An 11,570-nucleotide genomic window follows, 5' to 3' on the forward strand; every position below is an offset into this window, starting at 1 on the left:
AGTTAAAACTGATTTTGTATCATGAAGAAACAGCCCATATTCTTCTCACTTGAGATTAATGTATCAGGTCTAGTCAATCAGAGGAAATGATACTAAAATGGGGATTTAGCTTCCATCATGCTCTTAATGCAATATTGTTTCAACATTGCTGATGTTTAATTATCGAGCATCACTATAGAGTGACCTACAGTAACTATTGTTGCGGAATCTTAAATGTGACTTATTATTGGCAATCTAATAAAAGCAGTGAAGAGCAGAAATGAGGACGCAGCTGAACAGGACTCAGGACTTTATTAAGCAGTGAGTTTTCTATTCCTTACTATCCCATATTAAGTCTGATATTAGTCCATAACCCTATTACTCCCGAAATAAAGGCGTAGCTATTCCTCTTCACATGTCCTTAACTGGGAAATATCTTGGCTACTTTCCCTTTTGCCAACTTTCCCCACCTGTTCGTCTACACAAATTCAAGTATCGAAAGTGCATTATTGCAATACTGTCCCGCTGCAAATGCAAAATGCTTTAAATACTATAAAACTGCAAAAAAGAAAAAGTCCCCCATCAGTGCATACAGCTCAAGAAAAAAAAGAAAGAAAGGAGTTATCAAATTGTTCCCAGTCCCCTTTAGTACTCCATGTCTCAGACATGAGTAGTTCCTGTCCTGGCCCGATCCCTTCCCCTTAGAAAAAGTTCAAATATTTACATTTTTAATCCCATTAAAAATGAAAAAGAAAGAAAGAAAAGAATCGAGTGCACTCTGCCACACAGCAAACATTATCAGCAAAGCTCATCCGTTCTGTGCAGCTGTGACCTGCATCCCTCCAAAATCTTCATCTTCCTCCAGGCTGCGTTTGCGGCTTCCTATTATAGAAAAGAAAATGAACAATCACAAAACGGCAACACAAAGTCCGTCGCCTATAATCTCCAAACGTGAACACTGTCGCCTGTGGAAAGTGAAATCGCTGGGATTCAGACCAATAAATTATAACTGAGGGAAATTATGAGTCAGTCCTAGACCTACACATGTCTGAATGTTATGTGTTTAATAGTAATAAAGTCCCAAAGAAAATATGAATGCTATCAGTTGAGAATGAGTCACAATGGAGCTAGCTTTTTTTTTTCTAATGAAAGCCTTCTTTAAAGTCAAACATCATATCAAGCAGCGTTTTACAAATGAGTAACCCACCATTACCACATCACCAGTTAATGATCCTGAGAAAGTCTGATAATGGATGCCAAAATGGCACAATGGACCCATCGACACTGCTTTGAATTCTCTTTAACATGAAATATTTTTTTATTATTTCCGCTGTGCTAAAGCTGTAACCAAATGCTTTACCTGCATTGGTTTAGTAATAACAAGAAATAATGGGACGTGTGTCTCTTTCCAAAACTGGGTACGTTAAATACAAACCTGGCATCCCAGCTTGTAGTGAGAACGGCCTGTCCAACTGCACCGACATCCTTTTAATGGTCAGTTTGGCTAGGTAGATTGCTTCATATTCCTTTAAAAGAAAATCAAATTTAAATACAGCTGTAAAAATCACAGGAATGACAACAGCTACACAGTCGTGCCTGAAGCTCCGACTGCTTGTCTCTTGGCTGACTTCTTACACGCTCAGTTAATTACTTAATGAAGCTCAAAAACTTTACAGTGGCAGTATTCGTGAGCCCATGCCACAATTTCTGTTTTGAGTTAATGGAGTAAAAAAAATAACTGTGTGATAACACATTTACTTTAATTTGAAAACACAACAAGTACACGTGCCAACTAAATTAGCAAGCCACTTGTGTGGCCAGCCAAGACAGACTAAAGAGAGATGATATATGGTAGGAAACATGGGAAAATCATTTCTGCAGCCTCGAATAAGAAAACACAAGAAAGCAAAAACAGCAAAATGAACCAGTATAACAACACAGGCTGTAGTGATTCTGTATTTCTTCTGTGTATGCAACTTTTTATCCAATGCCATCATATAAATGTTGCCTTTCTTTCAAAGGAAAATGAAGGGGGCACAGTGAATCTGCTGTAGTAGCAATATTATTAATACAGACCAATTACAGTCATGTGCAGACAGTATGATTATTAGGGTATTAGGATATTCTAAAAGGTTAAAATATGAGCTTACCTGTAGCTGATGCACAAAGCCCACATTGGGATTAATGCAAAACCTCCTCTCCTGAACATGGCTGAATGCTTCCCTACAGAGTGAAATAGGAAAAACATGAAACCTCTGCAAGCAACACTGGCTGTATCCCAATTCAGGGTCTGCAGCCTTAAAGTACGCAGCCTCAATGATCCTCAAGGGCCACGTACTCAAAGACCGCTAAGGCTGGAAGTGCGAGGCTTGTGAAATGGGACGGTCTACCCTTATTAAACATTTGCACATAAATAAGTGACATAATATTCAGTACTTAAAGTTTACTCTTCGGGCGCCCCCCCCATCTGCCGTTTTTTTTCGGCAAAATTATCCACACCCACTGCCGCGCTATGCATTCTGGGATATGTTGGGCCACGAAGTCTACACTGCCACAGCCTTAAAATTCAGGGAAATGAAGGACGCATTTCAGGGCCGCATTTCGAGCAGCCTTTGAATTGGGACAGCCTTCGGCGCGCCGCTGTGACGTAATCGGCCTTGAAATGCGTACTTTAAGGCTGCAGACCCTGAATTGGGATACAGCCAGTGTGTCTACCAGCAACTGCTTCCTGTGCTTCTATCCAGTATATTTATATATTATAACAATTATGCTGCAGTCCACTTACATCCAATTAATAAAGTCAGCTTAGTTTTACAATGTGCAGAAATTGTAAGCAATACATTGTTGTGAGGAAAAAACACTCACCTGTATTTCATACCGAATGTTTCCATAAGATATGCAATCACTAAGGCAGCACTGAAAGAACAAATAAAAGTAAACTTGGTTACTTAAGTGGTACAAAAGGTGCATCAGTTCATGTAATATATTTCCCTCAAGCCACGTTAGAGAGTTAGACAAAGAAATAATGGACTAATTAAATTGTGGCAGAGCTGGAGCCCACATAAGTTAACTTTGGGCAAGATCCAGGGTAAGTCATGCTAAGGTTGTCCATTAATAATAGAACTTGCATGGACACTCAGGAAGAGCATTATTTAACTTTTAAAGGCGTGTCATGATGTCAAGGCAACATAGGTGTATAGTACAGTGAAATATCTTGAGTCACCCTTCTTTATATTTTGACAGAATAATGGAAAAATCTTTGGGCTTCTTGAAGGACGCGCCAAAGCTCTTTGTTGGATGTTAACTGCCTTTTGTTGGGTTCCATCAAGATGATCTTACACTGTCTCAATAAAACTGAGCTCCGGGCTTTGGAGAAGGCCGATCCATGACTGATATTTTTCCACTGTGCGATTTTTTTTTCTGTCCAGGTATATATTTTTACTGCACTGACAATGTGTTTGGAATCATTGACGTACTAAAAAAATGAAGATGCTACAAATCAGACACTTTCCAGATGGTATTGCATGACAGCAAATATCAGCTGTGGTAACACCACATACTAGATTTGACAGTTTTACACAATATTCCTTCCTTCCTGTCACAATACGAAAGGGAATTTGTGTCTCTGGCTGGAATTGAACTGCTGACCTTTTGTGTAACCCACTACACTATACAAACACTGCTAGATGGTACTGCATGACAGATGAAAATCTGACAGTATTTTTCTGTGTTCATAATCCCACCAAGGTCCTCAAGACCACTGGCTGAAATACAACCCCAAACCATTACAGAGCCTTCACTGTGTTTCAGAAATGGCTGTAGACACTCGCTTTTGCATTGCTCATCTGACCACCTCCAGAATTTGAACCAAAAATATCAAAATTGGACCTGCTGACACTGATTTTCAGTCCAGTTCTTGTGTAATTTTTCTCTCTTAAAAATTACCTTAAACAAAAAAAAAATTCTTCTGAAATTGATGAGGTTGATGGGCTGGACTAAAAAGGAGTAAAGAAAAGCAGCCAGTTGCCAAAGAGGAAGTTTGAGAAACCATGAGAACTATTTCTCAAATCAAACAAAAAAAGAAGTCAAGATCAGTGGAAGCAAAATATAAGAAAATGAAGGGTTGCTCAAGACTTTCGCAAAACTTTATCCTACATGCAATTTGCTCTGTAAACTGAAAAAATATCACATATAACACTCGCCTAAACAAAAACAGTGCATGAGCCAATCATATTTTAGAATTTCACAGCTTTGGCAGTACAGTACATGATGCCCTTTAATGCACGAGGTGAAATTACAGCATACAGAACAAATGTAGGCTCACCTTCTTGATATCCCTGCATTACCATGAACCAGTACTTTTCCTGAAAGAGCAAGGAAACAGAAGATTGTTAATAAAATGCCTTACACTGTAGGCAATAGAATCGGGAAAGGCATGCATCTTTACCTTCTGTTGCTAAGCAGCCATCAATGAATTCTTTAGTCTGTAAAAAGGAAAATGTAATTTTATTGTAAACGCCACACCTTTCAGCGAAAGAGCGCTTTCCCAGACAACACGCCCCACCTCTTTACTCACCATAGGAAAAAAGCGGATTATATTTTCCACTGGATTGTCAGCAATATCTAACACAAGGTATCTGCAAGAAAACGCATGATGAAATAAAACTCCCTGTTTCAGAAACGTACCAATGTTGCGCAAAGATCACAGAAGCCCTTACTTACCTAAACATGTGAGGGAAATTAGGTTTGATAAAATTGGCTTCAATGTCTTGGCGGACGCACACAATGTGCGTTATGCCGTGTCTTTCGAGAATTGGCAGCTAGACATAGAGGAATAAGTAAAATGAGGGTTGAATGCATTCATTTTATTTGTGTCTCCATATCCAAGAGAAATCAATGAAATCAGTCCTCCAGCAACTACCTTGCTTTTCATCGCAGAAGAGTAGGGACCTAAAAACAGTCCTGGTAAAATCTCCTGAATAGAATACAGCAAACATTAACACAACACAGGCACCAACATTTCTTCATCTTTAACAAAGGATTTTATATCTGGACACTGACATTTTACTGTGATCACTAGAAGTTTACACACACTCATCAAGGGCATGAATCATGGTAATTATGAGCTTTTAATGAGTTCTTGGGATGGTTAAAAAAACAAACAAAAAGAATTGAGTGAACAAGAATTAATTATAATTTTGGATTTTCCACAGTTCCACACAAAGTCAAAAATATACATACACCCAACTAATCTTTGGTTAAATGTCCCTTATCAAAGTATACCTTGACTGGATGCTTTTGGTAGCCATCATCAAGCTTCTGGTAAATTTTTTCCTGGATATTTGGCTGCTCTTCTTGGCAGAATGCATAGAGTTCATTTAAATTTCCTGGCACGAACTCTGCTTTTAAGCACTTAATTTTACATTAGGTTGAATTTGAGGCTTTGGGAACGCAATTCGAGAAGCTTAAAGTTAGCTTGCTTTATACATTTAACAGCCCTGATGTGTGTTTGAGATCACTGTCCTGCCGGAAAACCCAATGGCGTTGAAGTTTTAACCAGCTAGCTGTTGATGATTCTGAGGGTACTCCTCCTCCTCGATTACTCCATCCACTAACAGTACTACTGGTAGCAAAACAGCCTCAAAGCATGATGCTACAACAACCGTGTTTGACAGCTGGTGCAGTTTTCTTAGGTTTGAAAGCCTCTGCTTTACTTCTGCAAACACACCTCCTGCTATTGTGGCCAGATAGCTAAATCTTTGTTGTCTGTCAATAAAACCTTTCTCCAGGGGGCATTTGGCTTGTCCATGTTGGCAGCGACAAATTGTTCAGTCAAGTTCATGGCAGGCTTGAGCCTTGATGGTTCCTGGGTTAATCCTGAACATCCTAACCAATTATCTCTCATTTTAGGGTGACAGTTCGGGCAAAAGCAGTGATGAGCAGTCAGACTGGAGCCTCAGGTCATACAGGAGAATCACTTGGGCGATCGCTTTAAAGTCTCTTTGCGCTGGTAAACGACCCCAGCACTGATCACAACGATGAGGGGAAATACCTCCAAAATGCACAAACATTTGACCCAGAGCATACAATTGATTTGCACAAATATAATGTTTTTGATATGCTGCTTAGTGATGGTATTGACTCTGACATTAGTGCTGATGAGCACCAAATGAGAATCGTTAAGGAATCTAAATAAGAAGTGAACTCGATGAAGGAACCTGTTCACCCAAGTCATTACAGATGTATGCACCCATAAGGCATGTATGTAAACATCTGGTCATAAAATGTACACACATCATCAAAGTAGTACCACGACAGCCAAACAAAGTTGTATTAAAGTTTAAACAGTAACTATAATGATTAAAAATACAATTTGCTGCATTGTTCTGTCTCCAGATTAATGTTTTAAGAACTTTAAAGCCGCATTTACCATAGGAATAGACTAAAGACGTTCAACTGTCAAGATTAAACTTGCCACTATAAACAACAGACTCCTCCTTACACACCTGCATATCTCGTCTCATCGGATACGCCCAATCCTGGAAAAAAATGGGAATTTGAAACCAATGTTAAAAGATGTGGCAAGTGTTCCTACCATTAAACGACAGCTGAATGCTAGTTTACTTTATGCACGCTGATTGCTAATGCTAGTAGGCTACTCAGTGCCGAAACGCCGCAAAAGACTAATTAAAAGACAATTTTGAGAATGGCTCTCACATTATCACACATTACATTAACACGTCACCCTCCCAAAAACTACTACACACACACACATATATCGCCCTCTCTACATTGTTCCCTGCCAGAAAGTAAAACTAGCGTGGAGGCTAGCTCAAATTAGCTGGTCAGACAGACACAGTGGACATGTTGGCTAATACAGGATCTCACCAGAAGGTCCTCCTTGGTATCGGGCAGAGACGGAAACTGAAGTTTGTTGTCCTCGTCCATCCTGCTGACCATTCGGCCACCGCCGGCCCGACTTCGCGCGCGGTATCGATGTTTCCTCGCGGCGGGGTTAGCTGAACAAACGGTACAATTTGTTTTGAGACTCCACATGCATGTCCGCCATACTGCTCGGTCACATGCGTCACGTGATCCCGAAGGAGCTGGCCGACAGACGCGTGGAGAAACGGAAAAGAGGAAACAGCGTCGCTTAGCGGTCGTTTTGCGAAGCGCAGAGGTCACAGAGGAGCACCCCCAGTGCCACTGTAAAGGGAATATTTAGATTTGTGAAATTAAGGAGTTAAGATGAAGACGTAGTCCGAGATGTAGTCTACGAGCTTCTGCTCACTGCTTATCGAAGGGCCTTTAAAGCTATTCTTTGAATGTGTCCGAACTGGCTAGGCCAGTCCATAACTAATAATCTAGGTATGATTTTACTGTGATGTCAGTGAGTTTGGGATCATGTCACGACAAAAAATGAATTTCTTGTTGATGAACTTGTTGATGAACTCCAGATGATATTTTCATTGTGGATCAGTATCTGAGAGTATTTTGCTGAGTTTCTAATTCCATTAATTTTGAGAACATTCCCAACAGCACTGGCTGAAATCCATCTCCAAACCAAGACGGAGCCTTCACTGTGTTTCACAGGTGGCTGTAGACACTCACTGTTGTACCGCTCTCCTGACCTGCTCTGTACATACTGATGATAATTTGAACCAAAATTTTAACATTTAGATTAATCCCTCCATGAGACCTTTTCTTACAAACTGTGTTATTGTTGTCATTCTTCATCCACTGAAGAAATGGGAAGAAATGATTTTTGCTGGTAAGAAAGTGCCCAAAGATACAGTTTAAATTCGATTTTTTGCTGAGCTGTCTGTTATGCATATACACAGCACTGGTTCATCCCTTGAGTTAGGTGCTATTCTTACGGTCAATGTTAATAGTTGAAAAAAGTGTATCTGAAAATGGTCAGTCTAAAAATTTGTTAAAAACTAAGCAGGTCCTTCAGTCTTTTATTATTTTCAACCTCTTCCCCCTCCACCATGCATGCCTTGTTAATAGTGACATCAGCAGTGACTGATAATGAGATCTGATAAAGAACAGAGCGCGTGGATAATCTGTAGATGTTTGTTTGGCGTCTCAGATCTGGCATCTGTTTGTTGTTGTCAGACATTGCAGCATTTTGTGATTTTTTTGTTTACTGTCTGGTCCGTGGGTGGGGACAACACTTTCTTCACAGATCAGAGGGAGATGAGATCTCACCAGTCAACAAAGGCTTGTATGCGTGTGCGTGTGTGGGTTTTCTATAAGTGCATATGTTTGTGTGTCTGAATAATGTATCCTAGCTTTGCAGCACCGCTGGTCAGCATGGGTGGTGTAACCAAAAGTTATTTCTTATCAGGTGCAAGGACAGATGTGCCCCCCACTGCTGCTCCTCCACAGTCACAGATACACCTTGAAGAAGAATCTTTGAAGAACGTCCCTTACATGCACTTCCAGTTAAAACATTTTCCATGCGCATGCATCATCTTCTCTCAGCTTCCACTTAAAAAATCTTTATCCGCATTTAATGAAAATAAACAGCTAGTGCCAGTGTCTCCCTGTGTGATGATTTCCCTGTGGTGCAGGCATCCTGGTGACAGGGGTTCTTTGATATTTGGCTGCTTCAGGCCAAATCAGCAGCCATGCCAGATTCCTCTGGCAATACGTAGCGGTGGCTAGGGGGGCGGCAGAGCAGGAGTAAGAAAGAAACGAACACTTTATTTTAGTATGAAACTTACATAATAAGGATAACGTTTTGGTCAGTATTTTTATACTGGAAAAGTCCGAAAATTTTTGTTTTTGGATATGTTAATGATTATAGTTGTGCATGTAATGGAAACTGCATATCCTCCTCTGTCACACCAACCATCTGCGTGTCCTCCTTCATGATCCATGAATCTTCTCTGTGGTCATTCTCTTTCCCTCCTCACTGCTACATATATGTCCACTATCCTTCCTCTGCACGTCCAAACCATGTCAGCCTCGTCTCTCTGACTTTGTCTCCAAACTGCTCAGCCTGAGCCGTCCCTCTGATGTACTCAGTTCTTCCATATAAACTACACTGCCATGCGTTTCAACATACCAAAGAAACGTGTCACACAGTATGAAAAAAATAAAAGTATGTTTCTTTGGTTGAGGTTTTTAAAAATATAGACTTACTCCTGATCTTGATTCCTGGTGGTCTTTGATATGTTATGCTTTGATAACTTTAACTTGAATTGAATTAAATTTAATATACATGTGAAACTTGTGTGTTCTTAGTAGTTTAAGGTAATCAATCAGAAGTCAGTTGACTTAATAAATCTAATGGGTCCTTTTTGTATTAATAATTCATTAATAACATCATAAACCATGTGCAAAGTAATAAAATAACTTTTTGAGCCACAGTGAATCAATTCATAATTATAAACTTAAAGACTTATGATTCTAATCCTTAATTATTTTAAGATATGTAAAACTGATTTAGCTGATTGATCTCTTTGAGTCACATATACACTCACCGGCCAGTTCATTAAGCACACCCAGGTAGCAGCGAGTTGTGCCCGCTTTAGCCTTCAGAACTGACTTAATTCTTCATTGCACAGATTCAACAAGGTACTGGAAATCTCTTATTCCACCACATCCCAAAAGATGTGAGTACAGGGAACTCACTCTCATTTTCAAGAAATTCGTTTGAGATGATTTGAACTTCTAATAATAGGATGGACATGGTCAGCAACAAAACTGATTTAGGCTGTGATGTTTAAATGATGCCCACACTATTATGTCACCACCAGCAGACATACCACCAGAACTACCAAGACAAAGCAGGATGGATCCGATGCTTTCATGTTGTTCAGGTTTTGATGAGCCTGTGTGAACTGTAGCCTTAGTTTCCTGTTCTTAGCTGACAGGAGGGGAGGGGCGACTGATGTGGTCCTTCTGTTCCTGTAGCTTATCTACTTCAAGCTTCAGCATGTGTGTTCAAAGATCTTCTTCTGCACACCTTGGGTATAAGAATAGTTATATGAGTTAGTTGCCCTCCTATCTGACCCCTGTCATCATCAAGGCCAACCCGTCTGGAACCAGTTTTACCTAAATCACCTCTCCTCTTCATTTTCGTGCTCAGAATGAAATTCAGCAGGTCGCATTAGTCATGAACTAAAAGCTTTGATTTACGGCCGTCGTGTGAAAAGTGTATAAAGACATTACTGGAATTGTGCAAACACAATACTTGCTGTATGTCTCACCCACTGGGATGGATACAAAATCAGTGGGAGGACTTTACCTCCCTTTAACTTTATTAACTGTAAAAGTTAGCAAAGGACTGTGAAACATACATTTTCAATATTAGTCTATTCACTCAACTTCCAGTTACAGGTTATGGGCCAATAGTAAGACCACAGCATAAGCTCTCTTGTGACCTTTAAAACTCCTTTTCAGGTCATAGTCATCACATAATTCATCACTGTCTAATTGAATGTGAGCCACTGTCATTTCAGTGGAGACCATTATCAGCCATCTGTCTATGTCGTTGCAGAGCCTAATGATGATAGCACAAGTTGCAAGCCAATAAGACAGAATTAAACAAACAACAAATATATTAAAAAATAATTATACCTTGTTTTTTGCAGAGTGACACTGCAAACGCTTTGAGATTCCAGTGTCACTCAGCTGTCTTAGATTAAAACTTGTATTTAAATCTCTGTCAGCCGAGGAGCTCTACCTTTGCATACAAAACAGAATATAATGTGCTTTTATTTGTCAGAAATGATTCCATGCTGAAGTAAACTCATTAATGGTTAAAAAGCTGGATAGCGCTTTCTTTTCATCATCAGAACATTTATTGGATGAGTGAATATAAGAAAACTCAAGGACTGTGGGTGGACTCACCAGCGAATGCGCTGGTGAGTCATTTAAAGTATGACTCCAAAGTAAAGAGGTGAGAGGATGCGAGAAACTTCAAAAGATCACACAAATTTCGGAACTGATTATTTTTAATAATATAAACAAAACCCTTTTCTCGTAGGGTTTGCACCAAAAGCAGCTCGTAGTTCACCCCGGCAAAGGGAATAAAGTGATCACTGCAGGAGAGCACACTGATCTGACAGTATATATATTTTAAAATATATACTATAAAATATATACAAAGATAAAAGTTTGACCTTAGACATTATATGTACTCGTATGTCATTCAAAAGTTTGACTCTGAAGAAAGAGAGGATTAAGGAAAAGTGTATGTTCAGAGTTAGGGTATGGGATCTGCCAGTCCATTGGAAAGTGTGGAGCTGCCCCAAAATAACCCAAAGTGTCCCGATGGCTGCCTGAACCTATCTCAGCTATCATGCATTTTAAATTTAATGTTATTTAATATTTTTTAAAAACATTTTAAGACAATGGTGTAACTTCAAATCAGCCTGGAATCCTATTAAATGGTACAATATTACCACAAATCTGATTCCATCAACCCGCAATTTCTCTTAGTGTTTTCTTTCTTTTTATCAATCTCTGGTTACAGTTCCCTTCCTCAAATCTACATTCAATCTTCAATGTAGATTTCCTCCTCTCTCTATCATCCATGCCCTGGAGCTAAAAATAGGAAATTATGAAATAAATTTGTC

The 11,570-nt window shown here is 39.5% G+C and overlaps 1 protein-coding gene across 2 annotated transcripts; it reads right to left on the bottom strand.

Annotated features, from left to right (window-relative positions):
* Positions 1-272: 272 nt before the first annotated feature.
* On the bottom strand, positions 273-7,107 carry styx (serine/threonine/tyrosine interacting protein). Of its 2 annotated transcripts, XM_085451725.1 has the most exons (11): positions 6,868-7,101; positions 6,486-6,518; positions 4,901-4,954; positions 4,702-4,799; positions 4,556-4,616; positions 4,427-4,463; positions 4,304-4,343; positions 2,845-2,895; positions 2,130-2,202; positions 1,415-1,505; positions 273-861 (listed from the first exon to the last, which is right to left on the bottom strand). In XM_085451725.1, the coding sequence occupies exons 1-11, from the start codon at positions 7,033-7,035 to the stop codon at positions 788-790; spliced, it is 780 nt and encodes a 259-aa protein (XP_085307851.1). In that variant the 5' UTR covers positions 7,036-7,101; the 3' UTR covers positions 273-787. The 2 variants fall into 2 exon arrangements, with proteins under 2 accessions (XP_085307851.1, XP_085307860.1); XM_085451734.1 differs by lacking the exon at positions 6,486-6,518 and having other exon boundaries at positions 6,868-7,107.
* Between the last annotated feature and the right edge of the window lie 4,463 nt (positions 7,108-11,570).

Source organism: Copadichromis virginalis, linkage group LG1 (assembly GCF_057382275.1).
Source record: "Copadichromis virginalis isolate Kocher_CV1m ecotype Utaka linkage group LG1, C_Virginalis_male_GT1.1, whole genome shotgun sequence".
NCBI lineage: Eukaryota > Metazoa > Chordata > Actinopteri > Cichliformes > Cichlidae > Copadichromis > Copadichromis virginalis.

What these genes read in the sequence shown, in the direction of transcription:
- styx (XM_085451725.1), bottom strand. Translation starts at nt 7,035, where the DNA reads ATGTGGAGTCTCAAAACAAATTGTACCGTTTGTTCAGCTAACCCCGCC. An exon ending in AATTTCCCTCACATGTTTAG is followed by an intron (nt 4,617 to 4,701) that starts GTAAGTAAGGGC and finishes GTTTTCTTGCAG; the next exon opens with ATACCTTGTGTTAGATATTG. An exon ending in TGGCTGCTTAGCAACAGAAG is followed by an intron (nt 4,344 to 4,426) that starts GTAAAGATGCAT and finishes TTGCTCTTTCAG; the next exon opens with GAAAAGTACTGGTTCATGGT.